The sequence below is a fragment of the Tauraco erythrolophus genome, chromosome 19 (genome assembly GCF_009769465.1).
Source record: "Tauraco erythrolophus isolate bTauEry1 chromosome 19, bTauEry1.pri, whole genome shotgun sequence".
Classification (NCBI taxonomy): Eukaryota; Metazoa; Chordata; class Aves; order Musophagiformes; family Musophagidae; genus Tauraco; species Tauraco erythrolophus.
In genome coordinates, this window is record NC_141483.1 from 14,059,022 (window position 1) to 14,084,214 (window position 25,193).

General features: G+C 53.0%; 1 protein-coding gene across 2 annotated transcripts in view; it reads left to right on the forward strand.

Annotated features, from left to right (window-relative positions):
- Positions 1 to 25,193, forward strand: part of CUX2 (cut like homeobox 2) — a 65,454-nt gene that overhangs the window by 24,510 nt on the left and 15,751 nt on the right. The window contains exons 2-3 of one of the 2 annotated variants that reach the window (XM_086623427.1): positions 24,601 to 24,683; positions 24,716 to 24,969. In XM_086623427.1, coding sequence (XP_086479553.1) covers positions 24,601 to 24,683; positions 24,716 to 24,969 — 337 coding nt within the window. Of the gene's footprint in view, positions 1 to 24,600; positions 24,684 to 24,715; positions 24,970 to 25,193 lie in introns of those variants that run through there. The other variant, XM_086623426.1, reaches the window with a different exon arrangement.

The following is a 25,193-nucleotide window of genomic DNA, read 5'->3' on the forward strand; positions in this document are numbered from 1 at the left end:
ATATTAGACACTGGAGAATCCACGTGGGAGCTGTGTGCTGTAGCCTGGGCTGTGCCGCCATCCTCCCGTGCCACTGTCCTCTACGGCTTCTCCTGATGTTCCCACGCTGACTTTGGGCTCCCGCATGGTCCAGATGCTGCACGGAGGGGTCTGGCCATGCGAACGCCCCCGGCGCTCAATCCCGAGGCTGATGTGCCGGCACCAAAGGTGAAATCCCAGTGCCCCGCTGGGGTGCCTGTCTCTCCCAGCAAGATGCCATCGTCGCCTGGCGTCCCCCGGGTTGTCATGGTTACTGACGCATGGGACCCCAGAGACCCGGCTGGGAATTAATGGCAGCCCAGGATAAAGGATTCCTGTCTCGGCCGAGTTGATGGATTACATTGATGTGCCATTTGTCATACCGTAATTGTTCTGGCAAATGTAATACCCACTAGTATAAACATTGTGCTGCTTTGCTAATAAAACTGAAAATAGGAAGAGAAAGGATGATGCAGTGTTATGGTCAGTTAAAGAGACACCACCTCCGCTCCGCACCCGCACCGGGGGCTTCTGCCTGGAAACCCGCCCCATCCTGCCCTCGTCAGCCGTGGAAGACGGGCAAAGCGAGTGGCGAGATCCTCATGGGATGCGTGTGCGGCCGGGGAGGCTCTCAGCATCGCTTTGCCCATCGCTGCAGTGCTGGATCTGCCTTTGTTTGGGGGTACCAGGCACCTTCCTCGCCCCCCAAAACGGGCAGGTGGGGAGCTGGGGACCCCAAGGGTGTCGGTGCCAGGGGCTGAGCCCATCCCTGCCTCGCACCAACTTTAATTGTCGTGCGAGAGGTGAAGGAGGGCTGCATGCACTTGGCATCCGAGGGGGCGGCTTTCACCTTGATGGGGCTTTATAAACAGGGGGATTTATGGTGTGGTGGGTGTTTGCCCCGGGGTGCCACCCCTTCCTCTTGTTCTGGGGGGTACCGGCGTCTCCCCTGCCCCACCGACCGACGCTGCTGGGAGCAGCGGGTGCCTGAATCCCCAGGTAGTTTCACTTTCTCACTAATGGACCCATGGATTAGGAGCCCAGTGGGGATTTCAGCCAGGGCTGAACTGGTCATCCTTCTGCGAACAGGTCCCAGTGCTGGCTCGGTGATGGAGAGAGGTTGGAGAGCTCCTCCAGCTGCTGCCGGCCCTCACCAGTTGGACCCTCCATCACCGCGGGGTGATCTGATGCATCATCCCTGCAGCTTGGCTGGGCGTTGGGTCATGATGCCAAGCCTGTGTTTTGGAGGAGGTGGTTGGAGCAAGACCCCAACAGCACCATCTCATCCCTGTCTTTTCCCGTCTTGCTGGCACAAAAAGCAACAACGAAGAGGAGGAGGAGGAACAACAACAACAACAACACCACCACTCGCCCCCCCCATCAAATCCTGGGGTAGTTCAGCGGCATCATGGTTTATACGATCTTATCTCCCAATGTTTTTAAAGTTTCTGGTTGACCTGATTCATGGGGAAAAAAAAGATAAACACCCTTTCTGTGTTTGCAGTCATATGTAATTTTTATCTCTTGACCTTTAAACGTAAGCAGCAGTAAAATGAAGAACTATGGCAGTCATTTAACACCCTGCCTGTACTAACTGGTTTCTGCCTGTGAGCTGTGGTTTTAAATTGGCTAATGCAGAATACTTGCAGAGCTAATAATAATTCAGATTACTCCTGTCAGCTATTCCGGTTTCATGGGTAATTTAGTAGTTGAATAAATTTTTAAAAAAATTCATTCGTTCCCATGCACTGTTATGAATCAGTAGATGGTTTACCATTGGCAGCAGTAACTGTAAGAAGATTTAAATTGCTACTGAAAAGGATTTGAGTGAAGGTAATGTTTTATAATGTTCTAAGCCATATGCACTACTTTCAGGCCTCATCAGTTTTACATTGATTCCTAGTGAAGTGTTTAATTGCATCATGAATGCAATATAATTCAGTTCTTTTTGCTAATATGGTATATATCTCAAAGTGATATACAGCACTGACAGCGAAGGCTCAGGATTTTCTTAGGATTTTCAAATCTGCGTCCGTGTGTGTGTTTGCACGCGCGTGTTGGCAGCTGTGTGTGGTCGGGAGCTCTTTTCTTGGGGGAACCTCTGGGCTCCGCGTTGGGCGCTCGGTGCCGAGAGCTGCCGGGATGTCGGCATGCGGCCATCAGCAGGTAGGGATTTTTTATGCATATATATAAACACACACACATATACATACACACATATATAAAAATGTAAAATAAATCAATATATTGTATATTTATGGGTGTGTATATCTATGTATAAAACATGCCGATGTTACAACGTGACTGCTCTGATGTTCACCGCTGCGCGAGGGCCAGCTCTGCTCCGGCCCCGCTGCTGTTTCCGTCCTTCCCGGTGCCGCTCACCCCCGCGGTGGGCGATGGCATCTCGGTCGGAGGCGCAGGCCTGGTGCTCTCGGAGCCTCGTGGGCAGCGGGTTAAAAGAAACACGCCTTCACGTTACCGTGAAGACGATTTATTTGAGTCCATAAAAGAGCAAATTAGGGATGCGGCACATCGCTGGCTGTTCCCTGCCCGCTCGACACCAGCAGCGGGGAGACGTGCGCTGGCGGTGCAGCTCCGGAGCCGCTCATCCCGACATAAAGCCCATTCCTGTCCCGCTGCCGAGCGTGCTGAGCCGTACGGGATCAGCTCCGGAGCCACCGCACTGTGTCCGCCAGTGGCCCTGTGCTGGTCCTGGTGCCCTTCCCTCTCTCCCCAATCCCTCTTAGCACCTTCCCTGTCCCCCCTGACTCCCTCTTGCTGCTTGCGCTTGTTGTAACTTCATCAACTCGCTAAGGATCAGGCCCTGCCAAGCCTGTTGACATCCTGATGGGGAAACTGAGGCAGGCTCAGCGCCGGCTGGAGTTTTCCCGTGGGAGGATGCCAGCTCTTGGCTGCAACGGAGCGAGCATCCGCCGTCCCTGCTGTAACCTCGTACCTGGCTGCATCCCACCGTCTGCTTGGCGATTTCCCAAACTGCCACGCTTTGCGAGGAGAGGAGCACCCAGTGCCACCGGGGACACGTCCCTGGGGGGTGGGTGCTGTTTGATTGCGGCTGCAGCTTTCATCTTTGGGAGTCTTTAATTTTAGATGAACGAGTTCTTCGTTCAGGATGCGGCGCCTTTTGTTTCAGTTTACATCTCGCCATCGTGAGCGGGGAAACCCTGCCCTGGCCGTGCCCTCGGTGGGATCCTCGGCTCAGCACCACGGGGCTGTGCGACTTCTGGGGAAGGTTGGTGAGAGCAGGATCCGGCCCAACATTTGGAATATTCCCAGAATGCTCCCCCTTGACCTGGGTGCTCCCCAGCTGGCGCTGCCGGGGCCGGGATACATGCTGGTGGTAGAACCTAGTGCGATACCGAAGTCACTAACATGGTTATGCTTAGATGTCATATTAGGGGAAATGAATCCTGATTCAATACCAACTACTAATTCACTAGAACAGAAAATTGCTGAGAGAATAGAAAATTGCCGAGCGTGCCGAAGCCGGGCATCGCTCGGAGGAGACGCGCGCTGCCTGGCTCTCTGCGTGCTGGAGCTGTTTTCTGCAGCGGTTGGTGGCACAGTTGGCCGGGATGGCACGGAGCATCCCTGGGTGTGTGCCAATGCTGAGCTGGGCAGCGGCTCCGGAGACGGCTTTGCCGAGGAGCTGGGATGAAGAAACCCTGCTTTGCCTTCGAGCCCGAAGCTCGCAGCCAAGGGTCAGGGGATGTTAGGTGGGACCTGCAGGAGAGCAGGGAAGTGGCTCCAGGTGCTGGAGGCGAGGGGGAAACAAAGCTGGTGTGGGAGAGTGAGAGGGTGAGACTCTCTGCCGGGGCCGGCTGCCCCAGCCGGAGGAGGCTGCCCGATGGAGCTGATATTTTAAGATATTTACTTTTCTAGTGCGTGCATCATATCTCATTCCTGGGCTGGTGCTAAGCTTGAGCATCCTGAGATTCAGGGGAGCATCCCTGTCTCCGTGACCACGACACTGACAGGGGCTTCCTGTGGGCCAGCCTTCCTCCTCACCGTAGGCTCTGGATTTCCTCCTCCTCTTCCTCCTGCTCTTGGCATTTCTGCCTGGGGACGTTCCCCCCTTGGCATCTCAGATGTGCTCCCTGCACCGGTTGCTGCTGCAAACTGGCTGTGGAGTCTCCTGCTCCTCAGGACAATCCCCGGCACCGCGGCTGCTCCCACCAGCACCACCATGGATTTGTACCAGGGGTCGGGGAGCGTTGGGGTCTTGGTGAGAGGCAGCTGCTAACACCAAAACTACATGACAACCTTGTTAGTTTAATTAGAGTTCTCTTTCAAATTATTATTGCTCGTACGAGTTTTCAGGCTGATGATGTTCCTGGAGCCACGCGATGTCCCCGGACCGTGGCGCTGGCTCAGCTCTCCGTCCACCGGCACAGCTGGGGGAGCTGGTCGCACAGTGAGGGAACCCAAATTTCACCAATTTACTTCTGAATAAGGAATTTTCATTGTAATTTAATGCATCTGCTGTGGATCGCCTGCACCGTGGGGGCAGAGCGGGGTCCTCGGTGTCCGACCCTGCATGTCCCCCCGGCCCACACCTGCACCTTGGATGCGATGAACGTGGCTGGTTTTGGAAATTCTGGGTATTTACCTGGTTCAAAGAGAGCCATAACTGGGACACACGATGTTTCTGTACTAATATGGTAGGAGAGTCTTATTGTATTAGCAATTTCCCATCAGATCATGTCATATTAGTATTGTATTGTATTAGTATTTGTTTTCACTAATGTGATGTGAAAGTTGCTAATATGATAAGACTCCTGCATTGTATTAGTGAAAACAAATATTAATATGATAGGATGGAAAATAGCTAATAAGAAACGAAGTTGCTAATCTGACGTGATGGATCTCCTAAAGGAATCGGTTGTAGCTTTCCTGTACTTTTCCAGAACCACCTTCAACCCCGCTCGGGGAGAGATGGGAAGGCAGCGGCACTGACGTGCGGCACTGCTGGATTTTAAAGGGATGAATCCACCTGGAAAGCGAGAACATCTCTTTTGGGCTTAAATCCAGGCTTTGCTTGGACAGGAAGAAAAACAAAATCCCATATGGGAAAGCCCTTGTGTTCCGGGAGCCTTTCCCAAGGGTCCGGGGGCAAACTGAGCCCTGGAAAAGTGCAGCAAATGTGAATTTAGGGGGAGCAGAGCCGTTCTCCGGCGGCCTGGAGGCCACCCCGAGCTGCAGTCCCAGCACAGTTGAACTATGATGAGACATAACCAAGTTTCCTAATTTTATTATTTTTTTTCTTTTCCCCAGCCACCGGAGCAAAATATCAATTTCTGACATGGAGAGCCAGGGTAGGTGAACCAGAGCTAAATAAAAATAAACATTAAACAATTATTGGAATTTAGGCTTATTTAAAAAATCAGCAGGGTTGAGGGAAGGAGCCACCTATTAGCGGGCAAAAAGCTATTGGGCTTTTTAACAGCAGGCTGTTTCTTGGCGGAGGCTGGGATTTGGGCTGCGCGCGCCGCGGCAGCCCTGGATGTTATTGATTAAAGATGATGTAGCAGCAGCGCAATTATATCACAGTTTGCGCTCGCCGCGGTGGTACCGTTGGCCTCTCATTTGTCTGGCGGAGATTGGTTTGTTTGCCGTGCCCTTCCCGGGTGTCGCTCGTCGCTCCGATGGGTCGGGTCCCCCGGCACCGGCGGAGGATGCTCGGGGCGCTCGGGGACTCGGCTTGGTCTCGGTGGTGAAAATGTTTTTAATTGCTTCTCGTCCTCTGTTATTTTTGCATTTAAGGATAATTCCAGGTTCTGTGCTATCAGCTGCATCGATGCAAATAATAGGGGAATGTTGTGTTTGGGATGAGGGATGGATGACTCCACCCTCGCCCTGTGCCGGAGGGTCCGGTGTATCCCCAAGGTCGGGATGAATCTGACCTTGTGGCTCTGCGGCCCATGCTTGGGATGCCATAGTGGGCGAAACAACGAGGAAGGGTGGTTTTAAAGTGTTTCCAGAAAATTCTACACAGGGATTCAGAGGCCAACGTAGAGGCGATGGGAAGGGAGCGCAGGAGCGAGCGGGTAGCTCGCAGGGAGCGTGCATCTTCAAATCAGTCTATAATGCAATCAATTCTGTATATCCCTAGTGAAACAGCAACATTTATTTAACGTCTTTTATAGAGCAGCTGAGTTTTATCACAAATCACATTCCATTTCTATTCATCGGGGACCCCTTGAAGGCTAAAACGCACTTACTTTCCTCCGAGGAAGTTTACCAATTCTTCAATAAAGCCCCATTTGCCTCCGTATGTAAAATTGACACTTTTATTGAATATTAAACATTTGCTGGTTGCTCGCGCGCGTCTTTCGACTTTATCCGCTGCCCTTAAAAAGTCATTAAGGGAAGGATATATCAAAGTCGCAATAAAGGCGTGTTTACGGATGGCAAAGGGATGCTCGAATCTGCCGGAGAGGCTGGTTTATCCCAGTCGCTGACTCCATCCTCGGAGCAGCCTCTTTCCTCCACTGTGTCTTGGCAATAACCATTTGGCAGTGGGTTTTCTCTGATGATGATAAAGGATTTTCCGTGCGTAAAAGCTGTTTCGTGTTGGGTGCTGGTCGGGGTTGTGCCGGGTTGCGAGGGATACGCTTTCCTAATCCGGAGTCGGTCGAGCTAATTAGCAGAAGGTCCAATAAAACAAGTTTTTCTTTTATCACTGTTACTAAGTGCTGTTGTAAATCAATTAAAATGTATTCTAGTAATTCTGTTTTTCCTTGGCGACTCCATTTAAAGAAATACCGGCTCATTCACCCTGTTCTGTGTATGTTTGTGGGAGAATATTGTGCTGTTGCTGTTGAATTCGGAGCTCGGCGATGGACGCCATGCCGTGCCCCTCGCTTTTTTCCCCCAAGCCACACGAGTCTCTGCCTGTTTATTTGGAGAAAGGTGCAGGTTTTTTAAAGGTAGTAAGGAGGGAATTTTCTTTTCCTTGAAATTGGGGATTCACACACTTTCTACGAGCCATCGCTCCTCTCTGTCTCGTTTCCCACCTTTTCTCTTCTTTCCTTCTAAGTAGAATTTACAAACGTGGGCCGGCTTGCCCTGCTTTAGGGGTAATTTCTCGCAGGCCACTGGCTAATTGAGGACGCGTCGTTAGGCGGGGAGGGGGCTGCCGGGTGGTTTCACTGACTCTCGAATATCAGCAGAGCACGAGTAGCTGTTAAACGATGGCTGGCTTGACGCCTCAAATGGAGCCCTACCTGCTCTATCAACCTGGAGAGATGAACGGGCTACAAAATTTGGTAGGGAAGGGAATGTCCTCCCTGCTGTGGTTTAACTCTTTAGCCCCATCGGGGATTGGTTTTGGCAGCATTTGGGAGAAATGGCCCCAACCCATCCTGGTCATCGGCTGCGCTTACGGAGAGCGAACTCGTTGAATTACTACTTTGCTGAGCACAGGGATGGGATCGAACTATTGGGTTGGTTTTTTTCGCTCATGTCACCAGCAGGAACAAGGAGCATTAAATTTGTGATGTAGGGGTTGCTTGGTTGTTTTTAAGGATTGAGTTTTGTCCCTCCTTTGGAGTGAGGCGACTTGCATGCTGCGGGGATGCAGCTGGCTGCAGGATGGGGTCTGGCTCCCACTTTGCCATCATTGCTATTCCATCTCTGGATACTGAATTGTAACATGCCTGGTCAGAAAATGAAACTCTTGGAGCTGAGACACCCCGAATTGTCCCAAAACGGAAGAGCAAATGGGTGTGCGGAGGAGCCAGCCCGTCTTCGCAGCAGAGGCAAATTTTCAGGGCTCTTGTCCATATTAATTTATAAAAGAAGCTGGTATAATAAACGTCACCTAAACAGAGCTCCAGTAAACATAGCTCATCTTGAGTGTATAATAAAAATAATATACGGCTGCCTCTCGGCAGCTCCCGTCTCGCTGCCGGCCGGGAAGAGAAGCCCCTTAGCCGGGGATCCCGCTGCCGGCACGACCCTCGTCCCCGGCAAGAAACACCCGAAAACAGCTCTCGGCACAAATAACCTTTCCAGTGCACCGAGAGGCTCTTCTTTATGGGTGAGGGAAAGTGCTTAAAATGCTTAGAGGGAATAAACAGCTTTTAATGAAGTTACATTGCCACATAATGGGTATCATAAAATTGCCTTCATAGTACGGGGTCCCAGGATGGCTTTTATTATCGACTGAGCAGGAATCCTGTCTGTAAAGCTCCGGCAGCTGCAGAGAGGAGAATGCAAAGTCTTCTTAAATTACCTGATTGAAATAACGGGCAAATATTCTGCTTTGCTGCTTTGTTGAAGGCAAAGCTGCCTTTGGGGTGGTCTGTCAGACCTGGTTTGCAGCTTCTGAAGAACACAGGAGTTTCATTGCAGCAAAACAGATGTTCATCTTGTTTCTCTATCGGCTGTTTGATGAGAAATTTATTGCTCTTCTGCTGGGCTGGAGCTCCTCTGCTGTGGAGTCTATTAGGCAGCCCGGGAGCTGGCGGGGAGCCAGGGAAGCCGCGTTTTGATGAAACCCATGAAAAAGCCTCGGCTTCGAAGGCGCCAGTAATAATGCATCGGCTAGACTCTTCGGATCGGGCGATTGATTGCCGTGATTTGATTTATTGATCGATACCCTCGAATTTGGCGTCTGAGAAGCTGAACTAATCTTTAACTGCTGTGAACATCTCTGCCTGGTGGAGAATTAGAGCTGATAAGGAATGTATGAAAGGAATCTGAGCTTATCTTAATCACACAGTGCCCCAGCGCTGCCTGTGCCGAGCGGGAGTGGATGTGTGCAGAACACAATCACCAGGCAGAACAGAGCAGATCTATAAATTGATGGAATTCAAAGCCTCCAGCATCGATTACCATTATAACAAACAGTGGCGCGCTGAATGTCTGATTATTTTTAGACAAAGATTCTGTGCTCTCAGCAGCAATTTTGCTGATGCTGTCACTGTGTCAGATGTCTGTTGTTGATTGCAATTAGATGCGATACAAAAAAAAAAAATTTAAAACTATCTCTGCCTATAGTTTTATTTCCACTTATTAAATCCCCTCCTTTGTTTGCCTCCTCCTAATGTCTGCAGCTGGATGAAATATTGCATTACCAGAAGAGATCTCTTATATTCAGTTGGATATAATCACTTTACAGATCATTGGATTATATCTGATATGGTTCAGATAATCCTGGGGAAATGTGGGACATTTACTCTGCCTTGGTTAAACGCGCCCTGGTTTAGGGTTTTGAACGCAAATCTGCGTAACATTTGGGTTTCTGAAACAGGTCTGCGACCCTCCCAATGATCTAATTCTATTAAAATACTAATCAATTCCCCTTGACGTCAGTCTGCTTTCCTGCTGGTGCCGAGCGTTAGGTCCGACGTGGATTTATCCTGTTCTTTTTAAACAGCTTTTGGAGCTGCTACGCCATCGGAATGGTTTAAGGAATGAATCCCCTGAAGCGGCGACAGGGTGTGGGGCAGTGGCAAGCGTGGCACACCGGGCACCGCAGTTTGGTTTGCTGGGGTTCTGTGTGCCAGGATGCCACTATTGCCAAGTGCATCCGTTGGTTTGATGCTTTCTGGTTTCTCTGTGGTGCCGGTGTGTGGCCGAGGGGCTGCGTTTGGCACTGGTTGGTGCTGTGGGAATGGCTCTGCTGGGGAAACGTGGCTGGAAAAGGGCAGTTTCTGAGATGGCTCTTTCTGTTGGGGAAAGCTTTTTGGGAACCCTCTGTGAAGCCCAAATGAGCGATTCACGCAGGGATGCAGAGGCATCAGGATGGAGGAGGGATTCCTGGGGAGCCCCGTTGGGGTTTGTCCACCTGGGCACTGGGCTCTGTTCGCACCCCACAGCGGTGCCCGTACAAGATCTTTGGGGAATTTCACGTCTTTATTTCAACCCAGATAGGGGGATGTGGGCTTTGCCATGTGGTGAGGCGGTGGCCGTGGCCCTGGCCCTGACCCGGCCGCCGAGGGAGCGGGAGGTCTCCTCTTGAACGTGACCTCATCTCACGCAGCCACGCGCAGCTCCGGGGCTTGATGGAAAAATGCGCCGCGGCGGAGGAGTTATGTGCTGCTGGCAGCTGGTGTTTTCTTTCTTTGGGAAATCTAATATATTGATTAGCTTTCTTCAGAACAGCATCAATAAAGCGTATAATGGCATGGCTGGTGCCTGCGGCGTCTCCTCCCCTGGTCTGAGCCCCCCTGGAGCCGGGAAGGACCTCGGCTGCTCCGCGTCCCGCCGGCTGCTCCTCCCTTTCCTGGCAGCCACGGGCCCTGCTCTGCCCAGCGAACGTGCTTGGCTGGACACCCTGGTTCTCTGCAGGGAGGTTGGCCCAGGCAGCCTTCCGCCTCCTCCTCCTCCTCCTCCTCCTCCGCCGTGCCTCTGCAGTACAGCTGCCGCCAGCGGCTTTGGCTCAGTCGGTTCCATCACGGAGCTGGTGCCTGGAAAGAGCCAAACCCCAGCAAATATCTCCAGAGTCCAGCTATGCCATGGGGCACAGCCGTGACGTGCTCCTGCCCCAGCCGTCCCCATCTTCGGGCAGCAGACGTCACCAGCGGAGCCACCATCACCCAAGGTGGTGGCACCAGTGGTGGCGGACTGGCACAGTGCCGGGGGGGCTCGCTGTCCCTCGCTTGGATCTTGGAGCCCTTCCAGGAGCACATGGGTGCTCTGCCCGTGCTGTCGTGGTCCCTGGCATGGTACAGACCCTCCTGCTGCAGCCTGGCCTGTGGTGCATGAGTTGCTGCTTCAGCCCCATGGTCATGGCTGGGGAAGATGGAAGGAGATACCTTTTCCATTAAAGCGTCTAAGAGAGTTTAGAGGGTGGTTTATTGTTGTTTTTGCGGTTGTTGTGTTTTTTGGTTTGGTTTTTTTTTTTTAAGCTGATTGATTGCAATAATGAATGGAGCCCAGAAATCGGCTGGAGCGGCGGCTCGAGGCTGGCTGCCAGATTTAAAGTCCTGGTTGGCTTCAAAGCCTCTCAACTTTTTCAGCTTTCATCTGCAAAATGCGCAGAGAACAAGCAGGACCTTATTTAGGGCTCTCCCAACCCCAGATCTGCCCTCAGATGCGAGTGTCTGTAGCAGCAGGTGCCTCGCGCTTGGATTATGTACATCACCGGCTTATTTCTTTCTTCGTGGTTGGCTGGAGAGTGAATCCATGTGGGGGGATGGCCCGTTCCACCTTGCGGTACCGCGGCGTCATGCGGCGAGTGAGGACAGCACCATCCAGGATTGATCCAACTTATGGATGCTTTTATTTTTCTTTCAAGTCCAGGCTACTTATAAAAGGGTAGAGGCACATCCCAGTCCCCAGCGCCCAGGGGGGAAGGTGACCAGGCTGCGTACCCCCAGCCAGGAGCCTGGAAGGGTTTTCTCTGCTTCCCGAGCATCTTGCTATGAGCTCATTCCAGAGAGAGATTTTCAGGGAAAATTGACAGCTGATGACTATGGGAAGATGTTTTCAAAAGGAGAAACAATTTGCAATAATTAGAAATTTATAAAATGTCTTTAAACATGGTGGTAATAGGGGTAAGAAAACACTTGCTGCAATGTAATCAGTTATTAGCAGCTGATCATTTATCTCGATGGATAGTTGCTGCTGGTACATGAGACACGTAATAAAAGGACTCTTGATTAACTAATTTGAATATCTTTTGAGAACAAATTCTGAGTTCTCTTTTTTCTCCATTGTAACGGATCCGTACATCTGCGAGATAAACACTGAATGAATATGGTAATGAATATTATTCTGGAAGTGTAGCCCTCCGACGCTCCCGGCGCCGTCTCAGCCCTGGCCTCGGGGAGCTGCCGTAAGAGATGCAATAAGGAAGGGGCCTTAACGAAGCCGGCCGGGAGGAGCCGAGCTGCGGGATGCAGGAGGAGTGTGCCAGGGGGTTTGCAGGGGTGTGGGATCCCAGGGGGCAGGACCAGGCTGGCCTCCTCCATCAGCCCCTCTTTGGCCTCCGGTAAGGAGCAGGACAGCAAAACCCCGGGGTGGTGAAGCTGCCCGTGAGCAGCCACCAGTACAACACGTGAGATAGCGTCCCGTGGTACGTGGGGCTTTTTAAAAGCACAGCCTTTCCTGTCTCGCCGGGAATGGAAGTCTGAGGCGCGTCTCGGATCTCTGCCCTCTGCGAGATCCCGTTACGGCTCTTCGGATAACACGCCGCAAAGCCCGATTCCGTTTTAGATGCTGGGACCTCGTCGCTCAGCATCTGCACTGCGGGACCGTGGACCGTCGGTGGCCCTGGGACAGGGGACAGGTACCAGGGTGACCAGTGGCAGCAGCAGGACTGATCCCTGCTCCCGTGCCCACGCGTGCCAGCGGTTAAAGGACGCAGCTGCACGTGTGCAAGCAGCCGGGAAAGCAGAGCGAACTTGTATTTCTCCTTCCTGGCACAGCAGGCAAAGGGAGGAGGCGGGTGCTGGGTGGGTTAAGTGGGTCCAGTCCCAGTCCCAGTTGGTTTCTCTGGCAGCTCCCGGCCCGTCATGCCAGCTGTCTGTGAACTCGCTGGCGTCTCGGCAGCGGTTCCTGCTGCCTGTGAGTTATTCATCCTCCTCAGCCACTAATGGACTCCATTCACATCCTCATCTCTCATTCCCCTCTCCCAAATGTTCTGATTCACGTAGTGGCTGAAAGCAGGTTCCTTTTGGCAGCAACAGCCTCAGGTGTTTTATATTTACGCATCATTTTCTTCAAGGATCCTAATTTTTCCCTTCTCTCTTCTTCCCATTCTCCTTTTGGCTCCATCCCTGCTCAGACCAGGTTGTGGCTCCAGCTCCGTCACCTCCCGTCCCCTGCCCACGTGGCCGGCGATGCTGCTGAGGGCCGGGGGGTGCTGGATACGGCCGCTCCTGCGGGGTTGGGAAGGTGATGCTCCGAGGTGTTGGCACTGCTCCTCCTTGTTGTATTTACTGCTGCGAGGAGCAAAGTCCACGCAGCTGTGGATGCAGTTTACAGGTAATTAAACTCAGCTTGGTGAGGATTTAAACATTAATATTGATGCTAAAGTTTTTAATAAAATATAGGTACAGAGGGAGAGAAAGAGGTATCGATTCCTATAAGCTTTTTATTTTTTCTTTTCTCCCGCTTTTATTGTCGTGGGGAAGGGTTGATATATGGGTGAGCGTGAAATAAAAATGTCCTGTGCTGGCGCGGGGGGCTGCAGTTGGGGACGGATACGATCCCAGAAGGACAAGTTGGGGAAAACTGTTAGGAAAACGTGTTTGGAATTGATCCGTATGGTGAGGCCGTTCCTGACGCTCCCCTCCTGGGCATCCTCTGCGGTGGGCGCAGGCTCAGCCCTGTGCTTGGGGACAGCATCCGCTTCTCGGGAATTGTGCCGAGCCTCCGAGGTTTCCACGTCCGCTTCGGCATCCCACGTGCCGCTCGCCATCGCGGCTGGATCAAGACATAACCCTTCGGACCGCACCGCCGTCCGTCTGTCTGGGCAGTGCCACTGGCATCACTCCCATTCCCGGTGTAGCATCCGGGATGGGGGTCTCCACCGTAGCCCCGGTGGGTCCGGGATGGGGTCCTTGGCACCCTCTGGTCTCACTGTGCCACTGCGGTCATCAAACCCCCTTTGCAACCCGTGTTCCTGTACCGCACCGAAGGCCGTTAAAAAGATGCTGACGGCCGTTTTTCACTCCCTGCTTCTCTGTATACACACAGGACTTGGCTTTATCTGCTTTCTCGCCAATATTTTTTTATATAACAGTGAAATATTTATATTGTCCAATAAAAGGCAGTAAGCTTGCAATCTCGCCCAAATTCATCTGAGACCGGGAGCTTCGTTGTCTGAATTTTACACCCAGCAGTGACCCCTGGTAATTGGCTCCATACGTCTTGAGCGTCGCGGATTTACGTAAGGCGTAGGGGGGAAGGTCGATGGCCGGGGTCACCCCACCTGCCCCGCCACCCATCTCGCAGGGGACGGTGGTGGCCGCCCTGCGCCGCGTCTCCTCCTGCCCCGCGGCCCACCGCGGCACAGCTGGGTGGGTTTTTGGTGATGCCAGGGAGGAAGGAGCCGGTCCCACCGTGATTCAGAGTCGTGACTCAAATCCTCGCGGCGCCGAAGTGCCAGGTTGGCGCTGCGCCCAGCGCTGTGGTCATGGTCTTGAGGTTTTGGTGGGACGTGCAGGAGGTGGAGCAAACTGTGGGTCCTGCAGCCAGGACTGCTGGTCTTGGTGGTGGCGACTCCTTCCGTTATGAACCCAATTTGCCCCAAAAGTGCCTGTTTTGGGAGCTGGGGCGGGTGAGTTGGGGACGGGCATGCGTCGCTGGCGGCCGGAGCTCAGGGCACAGTCGAGCCCCACGCAGGCACCTCCCAACCTCCGTCACCAGCACCTCGGCCCCCAATTTATCAAAAGGCCATTAATAGCCTCCCCTTGCCCCTCCCCACTCAGGTTTTACGGTTTCTGTCTCTTCCCGCCGACTGCAGGGCAGTAATTAGAGTCTGTCTAATGAGGTTTTCATGGCGGGGATATGGTCTCTCACCTTATCTCCCCATCAGACAAAGGCTTTGCTGTGGTTTATGGTGCCGGTGTAAATTTTTTCTGGCTGTTTTCACCGCGATCCAAGTCGGATAGAGACCGGGACATCCCTCGACACGGCCGGACTGCGGGATTTACCGGGGAGCACCCGAGAGGTTGTCTCACATCACATCAACCCCATCACTTTTTTTAATTTTTTTTTTTTTTTTTTTTTCACGTTCCACCAAAATTAAAAAGCCATCTATATCTTAAAAACCTTATTTATGAACACTTAAGCGTAAGTAAGTCATCGTTGGACGCCTTCCCTCCCCGCTGATGGATGTAATCTGGCACCGGGGTGGACCGGGAGGGAAATCTGGCAATACAATATGCTGCGCTTGACTATTTTGACACTCGGAGTGCGATGTTTTTTTTACAGTTACTGATGAGCTTATGGCACTGCTCCTTTTGGAGAAGCGAGGAGGAGGCTGGGGCTGAGAATATTGATTAGCAAGCTCCTGATTATCTCAACAACCCTCTCGGCTTGCCTTTTCTTTTGCGGGGAATACAGAATTTCTTCAATTATTCATATAAACCCCCTTGTCGATATTGCCGACGCGCCGTTGGCTGCGCGACGCAGAGCGAAATCAGTCCGGGGGAATTATATTCCTGCGATTTTAAAACCCAACCTTCCTAAATCACCTTTATTTTATTTTTTTTCCTTCTCCTTTTTTTTTTTTTTTTTTTGTTTTGTTCCAGAAGGAGCTGAATTCCGTTGCTTCGGCGCTGGCGGCGCGGCGGGGGGAAAGCGCGCAGTCTCATAAACATTTAATTGAACTCAGCCAGGAATTTAAGAAAAATGTACCTGAGGTTCAGGAGATTTGCTGTTAGAGAATTAACTCGGCAGGACGGCGGATCCCCCTCCCTGACAACTAGATTTTTTTGAGAACCATAGATGTAAGTGGCTAATGAGAAGGGAAGCTAATTAGCCACAAAGACAAATCGGAGCCCCTGACCTTGGGCAATGGGGGATTTTTTGCTCTTGTTGCCTCCAGTAACTCCTTTGGATGGGCAGAGCTGGGTCCTGGAGGGGGGACACAGGAGCTTCGCCGGGGGATGCAGCATCTGCCCAGATGCATCCCGGGAGCGCGGGTGGAAGCTTTGGGTTTCGAGGCGTTTATAAAAAGCCAACGTTGAGCGTTGGGCGCCGAGATGCTGGCACCCAGCTCGCGGCCCAGATGGGAGGAAGTGTGGTGGGGTGTTTTTTTTTTAAAAAAAAAAGATTAAAAAAAGACGAGAAGGAGAGGAGGAGAAAAAAGAGCGATTCTAAAATAGCTTTCCTCGGAGGCCGTGCGGGAAGGGGGGTTTCTGCCTGCCTGGGTGGGAGACAAAACTGGCAGTGTTATCAGGGGATGCTTCCCCAGCCGGTGCTGGATGGTCCTTGTGCCATGCATGGGCAGGGTACAGGCAGGGCGGGCAGGGCCCTGCTGCCCATGAGCTCCCTGATGTCCTCTGCAGGACACCAGGGATGGTGACCCTGCCTGGAGAGTTTCCAGGCAGGAGAAGGAACCATCATCGCCAGGAGGTGCCGTGGTGTGGCCAGGAGATGCCATGGAGTGGCAGGGAGGTGCCACAGCATGGCCAGGAGATGCAATGAAGTAACTGGGAGTTGCTGTGGTGTGACCAGGAAATGCCACGGTGTGACCAGGAGGTGCAGTGCTATGATGTGACTGGGAGGTGCCATGGCGTGACTGGGAGGTGCCATGACATAGCCAGGAGATGCAATGACATGACAGGGAGGTGCCATGGCATGGCTAGGAAATGCCATGATGTGACCAGGAGATGCCACGGCATGACCAGGAGGTGCCACGGAATGGCCAGGAGATGCAGTGACATGACCAGAGGTATCATGACGTGACCAGGAGGTGCCATGGTGTGACCAGGAGGTTCTGTGGCATGACCAGAAAATGCTATGAGATGACCAGGAGGTGCCACAACATGGCCAGGACGCATCAGATGAGGTTGCAGTGGGAGATCTGAGGAGGAGCCAAACACCAGGGTGGGATGATATGGTCCCAGCCCACCCTGTTGTTGTAGAAGGCATCTCACTCCTCCATCCTTCAGCCTGCCACGGGTGCTCCCCAGCCCCGTGTCCCTGCCACGTCCCTGGAGGCCCCGCAGATGCCTTGGGTTTGGTCCCCGACGCCGGCGAGAGACGTGTTGCACTTCAAGATACCTCTTCTTCTCCCCAGCTTGTTAATTCTCTCTTTGGGGGCTGTTTTCTCTGCTCCTCTAACGCGCTTCGATGGAAACCCCTGGAGAGGTACCGGTACTCCGAGCTTGCCAGCAGCGACACATTAGGATCTGTCATCTGCTGAGCGTTACCTGATTTTAAATCTGTCTCTTTGGAGCTCCAGAACTGCATGAGAAAATATTAAAGTAAACAATAAGTGGATTTACACAAATGCGACTGATTTCCATATTTTTCATCACTTCATTTTATTACCGGGTTTACTGATACGCTCATTTATTTATGGGGCAATCCAGTATTGATTCATTCCGATGCGCTATGCATAAACACATAAAAGAGAGTGATAACAATAGGAATACATTTTCAGTCTTTTAAATACTGCATTTTTTTCCAATAGTCTTCATTAGATCCGCTACGAGAATATGAGCTATGTCCTTCGGGGAGCCCCCGCCGGTCCCTGCGCCCAGCGCCTCTGGATTTATGGGGGTGTAAGGGAGATTGGGATGTGATTCCCAGCTCGGCAGCGGCTGCTTCCCCAGCTCTGCTGCCTTCTTTCCCCCCAGAGGTTTTTCCCATTGGAGGTTTTGGGGGATTTTACCCCAAAAGGTGGGTTCTGCTCCCGTGAGGTTGGGTTTCTGGGCTGCCTCAGGGCCCGGCAGTGCGGGATGGGCACCGAGCGCTGCCGTTGCTCCTGGGGCTGGGTTCCCAGTGGCCCAGGGGACTCTTTCCCCCTCTTTTTCCCTCTCATTTTCTGCCTCTTTTTCCCCTCTTTTCCTCTCTTTTCCTCCTTCTTTTTCCCGCCTTCTTTTTCTCCCTTCTTTTTCCTGCCCTTCTTTTTTTCCCCCTTTCTCTCCCCTTTCCCCGCTTTTCCCCCCCTTTTCCTCCTCTTTTCCCTTTTCCCCCTTTTCTCCCTTTTCTCTCCCCTTCTCCCCCTTTTCCCCCTTTTTTCCCCCCTTTTCCCCTCTTTTTTCCCCCTTTTTTCTCTTCTCCATTTTCCCCCTCTCTTCCCCCTCTTTCCCCCTCTTTTCCCCCTCTCTTTGTCTCTCTTTTTTCTCTTTTCCATTTTCCCCATTTCCTCTCTCATTTCCCCTCTTTCCTCCACTCTTTTCTTCCCTCTCGTTTCCCCTCTTCTTCCCTCTTCCTCCCCTCTTTTCCACATTTTTTCAAAATACTCCCTGGCTCTGTTTTCCCCCTCGCGTGCACTTTTCAGCGCTCCCATGACCATGTGGAGGGAGAGCCGAGCTCCTCATCGTCACCCCACGGGAAGGAGCCCGTACACGCGGGTGACGGAGGATGAGCGTTCCCTCCCCCACACTCCTTGGAAATGGGAAAAAGAAATAAGAAATAAAATCATTTTCAAATACTAACCTGGGTGGGGGCGGATGGGCTTTCCGGGCCGTTTCTGCCATTCCCAAATATATCTCCTATACATTTAGGCGCCTATATGCTTCCTATGCAATTTTTTCCTGGAGGAAGGAGGAGCGGGGCCGGGAGAATAAATCGTATCCATGGAGAATAAACCCAGCTTTTATTTTTCCCCCCGCTCAGCTAAAGGGCAGTTTCTTTTTCTCCCCGAAATCTGCCCGCCACGGCGGTTTAATGGCAACAGCTTGAGCCGGACAAAGTTTGAACATCCTTGCGCCGGAGAAAAGAGCAAAGCGAAAGCCCTGCTAATTACAAAAGTTGCTTTATGAAAGATAATTCAAAGCAATAATTTAGCAAACATAATCAAGTAGCGCAGATGGGGATTTTGATGAATAGTTTGCAACATGCAATTAGCAGCTCTTGCAGTTACATATCATTAACCCTCAGAGCACAAAAATTATTTTCTCATTATTAGATGAAAAGGTAAAATTAAGCTGACTAGACAGTAAAGGAACAAACTACAATTAATTACCTTCATTTATTACAGTCATTATTTTAAACTTATTTTTTTTTTGCTCTGATAGATAGATGAAAACATCTAAATTAAAAGTTTTGTTCTGCTAAATGGGAGGTGAAATTTTGCGATGCTCGGGGTGCGCCCGCGTGCCAGGGCCAGCCCGGCCCCCACCCCAACCCCCTCGTCACCCACCTTCGTCCGCGCCGGGCACACAGAGCCTGGCACATCCCTGCCCGTCTGCTCCGCCGACCCGCGCCACCACCACCAGCTGCGCAGGGAGTTTGGCGTATTTTTGCAGGAAAATAGTTTTGCAGGGAAATAATTTTGCAGGGAAATATTTGCGGGGAAAATAATTTTGCAGGGAAGTATTTTTGCAGGGATATAGTTTTTCAGGGAAATAAGAAATCCGGCCCTGCTGGGAACTGACCCGCCCAGGGGGCACCTTCTCATGCCGACGGTTGGAAATCAGCCCGCTCCTTCGAGCTGCGTTGGGTTCGACGCTGAAGCCTTTCGTTTCGGCGCGTGTGCCGGCAGCAGATGGTTTGGAGTTGCCAACTGTCAGCAAAAGCACTAAAAAAATGAGGAAAAAAAACAAAGAGGAAAAAAAAAATTAAGGAAAAAAACCTTAACTAAACCAACCAGTGGGAAAAAAAAAAGTGGATTAACTTATATTGGTGAGGATGGTAAAATAAACTTGAGAGATTTTCCCCACTGGCTGCGTCGTGCCGAGGCTGCAGCTTGGCTGGGGATGGGCATCGGGAGGAGCAGGAGGATGCTCCAGCACGGAGTGGGCAGGGGCCAAGAAATCCTGCGGTGCCAAGAAAGGGAAGAGCTCGGGCACCTTCTCCCGGAGCCGGCCGGGCCGGGCTGCTGCGGAAAAAGGGGAGAAAAAAGCAAATAATGTAATGAACTGAACATCCTCTGCTCTGAGGAACTTTGCCAAAGCGTCATTGAACTTGTCAGGAAGTATTACAACAAAATTAAGAACCAGCAGCAATTTTCTTGCGTTCGGGATCCGATGCTTTATAAAGTAAATTATTAATGTGATTTTTTTTTTCCCTCCGTTAAGCAGTTATTTGCAGCAGTCTCGGTATATTTCTCATTAGAAATAACATCATCTGAAGAACTTATATTGATTCTTTTTTTTCTTTTTTCTTTTTTTTTTTAATCTCCGAATCGCGAACGTGAACAACATATTTCTATGACGTTCCCTTTAACTAGAATTCTCAGGCTTTATTTTTATATTATTGATCTTTTTGACACGAATTGCTTTTTGGCCTTGTGCAAACGTTGTGAGCTGCTTCTGCCTTTGGAGGAATGGCTGGGGGGTGCGCAGGGGGACAGGGGGTGCAATGGGTCTGGACGAGTGTGCAATAGGTGTGCGTGCAAGGGGTCTGTGCAGGTGTGCAATGGGTCTATGTGGGTGCAGTGGGTCTGTGTGTGTGTGCAATGGGTCTATGTGGGTGCAGTGGGTCTGTGTGTGTGCAATGGGTCTATGTGGGTGCAATGGGTCTATGTGGGTGCAATGGGTCTGTGTGTGTGTGCAATGGGTCTATGTGGGTGCAATGGGTCTCTGTGTGTGTGCAATGGGTCTATGTGGGTGCAGTGGGTCTGTGTGGGTGCAATGGGTCTATGTGGGTGCAATGGGTCTGTGTGTGTGCAATGGGTCTATGTGGGTGCAATGGGTCTGTGCAGGTGTGTGATGGGTCTGTGTAGGTGTGCAATGGGTCTGTGCAGGTGTTTGATGCATTTGTGCATGCGTGCAATGGGTCTGCTTGTGTGCAATGGGTCTGTGCAGGTGTGTGATGGATCTGTGCACGTGTGCAATGGGTCTGCACATGTGTAATGGGTCTGTGCCCGTGTACGATGTGTCTGGGTGGGTGTGTGATGGGTCTGTGCACGTGTGTGATGGGTCTGTGCGGATGCACACGATGGGTTTGTGAGTGCACGCGATGGTTGTGCGCATGTGCAATTGGACTATGTGTGTGATGGGTTTGTGGGTGTGCAATGGGTTTGTGCACGTGTGTAATGGGCTCTTGCAGATGTGCACAGTGGGTTTGTGGGTGTGCAATGGGTTTGTGGATGGATGATGGGTCTGTGCCTGTACAATGGCTTTGTGTGCATGTGCACTGGGCTTGTGCATGCGCATGCAATGGGTTTGTGGGGGTGTGATGGGTCTGCACGTGTGTGCAGTGGGTTTGCACGTGTGGGATGGGTCTGTGGGTGTGTGTGCAATGGGTTTATGTGGGAGTGTGATAGGTTTGTGTGGGTATGATTGGTCCATGTCCATGTGTGATGGGGGTGTGTGTGTGCACCATGGGTCTGTGTGGGCGTGCGATGGGCCCGTGGGTGCGATGGGGCTGTGGGTGTGCCGCGGGTTCATGCGTACGCGCGATGGATCCGTGTGTGTGTGCAACGGGCTTGTCCGCGTGCGATGGGGCTGTGGGTGCGCAGTGGATCTGTGCAGGTGTGCGATGGGTCGAAGGAGCCGATCGGACGCGGGGCACCGGGAAGGCAGCGAAGGGCCCTGGCACGAGACGTGGGCTCCCTGGCACATGGCTGGTCCGGCCCCCATCGCCCGGAGCTCTGCCCTGGGACAGCAGCTCTCTCCCAGGCTCTCCCCCCTCTGCACCCTCCCCTCCCGCTCCCCTCCGCTTCTTTACACTTCAGCAAAAACAAGCGAGGAAAATAGCGAAGGCTTGAATGTATTTTTTTCAGCAGTTTTCTTCAACATTCGGGGTCTCTGCTGCCGCTTTCTCCCCCGACAGCTGTTCCTCTCCGCTGAAAAAGAGCTCATTTGTGGTTTACTGCCACCAGTATTTAGATGGAAATAACCCACTACTTATCCTGCACTTGATCTCATGGATATAAGAATAAAGTCACCGCCGGTGCGATGCAAATCCCGCGCCTTTGGAGAGGAGCCGCTCAGACAGTCGCTCCTCGCCGCCGTACCGGGAGGAGAACCGGCTGCGCCGGGGGAGTTTTACCATTTTGTCAGTCAATTATAATAATATTTCTGCTTCCAAATGTTTAAAAAGTTGGCTTCGGAAGGTATAATCATGGCACAGAGGCCAGCCTGACAATAGTAATTAATTAGGCTATTACGCATTCTACAGTGATAATTGCTTTGCTGGAAAGTCACCAGCCATGAAAAGGACCCGGCGCGTAAATGTAATTCATCACGCGGCAGCGATCCCGCGCCGCTGCCGTGCCTCACCTTGAGCCTGCGGATGCTGCGGAGGGAGACGGAGCCGAGGGGAAAAAATAAGAAATTAATAGTACCTTGATATATAACGCGGAGGCAGAGCTCGCCGAGGGCTCGGCGGGCGGACGGAGAGCGGTTGGCGGTGGGTTCGCCGTCGCCGATGGGCATCGTGGTGCCAAGGGGAGCGGGGATGGCGCCGTCCTGACCCCAGCGAGCCGGGGCTGCTTGCGGGGACGTTCAGCTCCCCTGTTTTTAGCAATTTATCCTCTTTTCAGCAGGACGCGGGTGACGTCGCTCTCTCAGATGGGGATGCAGGATTGGGCCCAGCTTCTGCTCCAAGGGAGCAAACGTTTAGGGTGTTTTTTTCTACAAAACCTGGATTTTAGGGCTGATGGGGGCTTTTTCCAGGTGTTTATTCAGCTTTACATGAGGAATAACAGCGGTTTCGGGGTTGGGGTGAGCAGCTCTGGCAGGAATGTCCCCTGGCGTTTTGGTGAATTATCCCCATCCAGAAAAGGTTGCTGAAAATTTTAAATACCCTTTTTTTCCACCAATGTTGAAGTTTAGTGGGGCTCCAAAAGAGCAGAGCAGACACCTGCCTCGCCATCCTGCCGATTGGCCGCACCGGTGGTGCCCCGGCACTGAAACATGCCGGCCCCGAGCCAGAGCCCGGCAGGGGAGAACGGGGCAGGAGCCAGGGCTGGTGAAACGGCCCCCAAATGCCTCCTCAGCACGAAACTGCGGGTCCCGTGGCTCTGATTAAGAAGCTGATGGTAATTAATGGGTGGAAAGGTGTTACACGGCGCCACGCGTGCTCCCTGGGAAGGTGGGATGAGTAGTGGGTCCACCCAGCGCATGAACCGGGAGGAAACCTGGATCCATCCCCAATGAGCCCGTGGTGGGTCGCCGTGGAGAGATGGGGTCCTGGGACCACGGCGCAGGGGTGCTGCAGGCTCCTGCCCACCCCGGAGCCACAACATTCCTGGTGGGGAGGGCTCGGATCTCCATTGGGGTTTCATCCTCCCGCAAGGAGAGGGAAAGGCATCAAAATTTCTCCTTGGAAAGCACTTTGTCTCTATGATGTGGCTTCAGGAATGAAATTCAGTGGAAACAGCCTGATGCGGAGGTTGGGGCTGGCTTCTCCTCGCTGGCACAGGGTGGGCATGCCAGGGCACTGGCACGGGTGATGGAGAGTTGATGGAGAACGCAGGGCTGGCTCTTCGTCGCCCCGCGGCAGAGCCGTGCCTCTGGGCTGTGCCATCTCCAGCTCCTCTCCCGCGCAAAGTCCAAAGGATGCGGGAAGTGGGGGTGTCTCAGCATCCTTACGGACCCCCCAGCCGGCTCCCTGTGCCACCACAGCGCCACGTGCCACCGGTGAGTTCGGCAGGCGGGGTGCTGTCCTGCCGCAAGACGCAGGCAGTGCCGCTCGCCGCCTGCTTGCTGCCTCCCTCGTCTCTTCCCCACTTTATTATTATTATTATTATTATTATTTTAAAGCACCCCGAAGCCAAGCTTTTTTGCAGAACGCTGAAGAAAAGCCCCCAGATTCCTCCTCCGCTGGAAATGCGGCGCCGAGAAAGTAGGTTTGTGTACGAGACGCTATAAAAAGCCCGGCTTCTGCAATTTTAACAATAGAAAAATGATCTTTGTGCTCCAGTGCCTGCGAGCTCGGAAGGAGAAGGGCGGTTTGCTCAGGTGCTGCCGGATTACAAATGAGCCCTTCGCTTTGGCTGTGAATGACAAGCGATGGCAAACCGGGAGCTCCGCTGGCACGAGGAGGCGGGCGGAGGGAAAAGGTGTTCCGGCGTTGGAGGTGCCGCTGGGCTGAGGTGTGAAGTTCGGGCTTTGGTTTGGTCATTAGCCCATGGGTGACTTAAGAGTGGTTTAATTAACGGGTCTACTGTTGGTAATAGTGTGTCTGATGCCAGGTGGGCACCTCTTCTTCTCTTGCCAGTTGGCACAGGCACCTGGTTTGGATGAAATGGGGTGTTTTCTGGCTGGGAATGGGTCATCTCCATCCCCGGCTCCTGTGCCCGGGGTGGCAGGGACACAGAGGTCCACGCGTCCCACTGGCATCCCATCTCACCCGCTGCACGTGCAGCCGGATGCGCAGGGGTAGCGAAGGGACCTTCGGCAAACGAAACACGCCGGAGCCCGGTGGGCAGCACCCCTGCCCCGAGGTGTCGGCACGGCTTGAAAAATTAAGGGGAGTAAATGATTCATGCTCATAAATGTTGGATGGGAGCGTGCAGCAAATTAATACGTTGTTCGGTTATTAGCGATGCAGCGTGCCGTCTCCCCGCGCCCAGCCGGCACAGGCGTCACCGGCACCGTGGCAGCCGAGGGGGACAGGGGCGTGATGTCCCGGTCCTGGTGCACGGGGCTGGCACGAGCGTTGCTCCTGCCCACGGCATCGCCCCGGCCATGCCATCCTGGGGAGGCCTGGGTGCCGGATCCAGCCCGGGAAGACCAACAACAGGCTGTCTGCTTTATTTCTTATTTAAGCGCCGACATTAAATTATAATTTTCATTTACTCAGAGCACATCAATGATTTAGGGCGACGTGACGCGGCAGCGGCACGAGGAGTTTAGCCAAAGGCGGCGAGCGGCTGCGCGGGGCACAGAGCGGGCACAGAGCTGCGCCGGGTGGGACCCGTGTGGTGGTCACGGGTGGCACCGGTCCCGGTGGCCCGGTAGAGCTCACTCCTTGCCCCACAGAGCCGGTTCCATCCCCTGAGCCCATCTCTCACCTCCTTTTTCCATCTCCCCGCAGGTGATTGCACTTAGTAAGAGGAGCAAGGAGGCTGAGACGGCTTTCCTGAGCGTGTACCAGCAATTAATCGAAGCTCCAGGTAAGCAACGCGCTGGCGACCTGGCTGCCTAACGAGTTGCGTGCCGGCTCCGGTGCCGAGAGGAGCCAGCGAGGACCGCGGCAGCGCTGCCGGCCCCGGCGCAGCCGGCGTCGCCGACCTCGGCTGGCGCATGGTGCTCTGGAAATACCAGCCGAAGAGCGGAGCGGAAACAGCTTTTGCCGTCGCCGCGTTTCAGCCCCTGAGCCAAATGCATCTTGACGTTAGGAAAGGAATACATTTGCTCAGCCCGTGTAATAACGCTGCGGCTCTCCCCGCGTGTCTTTTTGACGGTAAGTTAACCGAAAACAACCGAGTGCCGGCTCGCAGCACAGCTCCTGGCACCGGCTGTGGCTCAGGGACAGCTTTCCTCGTTCCCGGTGTAGCACCCGGCCAGGGTGCTGCTTGAAGTCTTGGGAGGGGGAAACTGAGGCACAGGGCAGCCCTAAGGCTTGTGTCGGCAGAGTCGGTGCTAGGGCCGGGCGAGGGGCTGGGACCCCCCTCCCTGCTGCTCCCC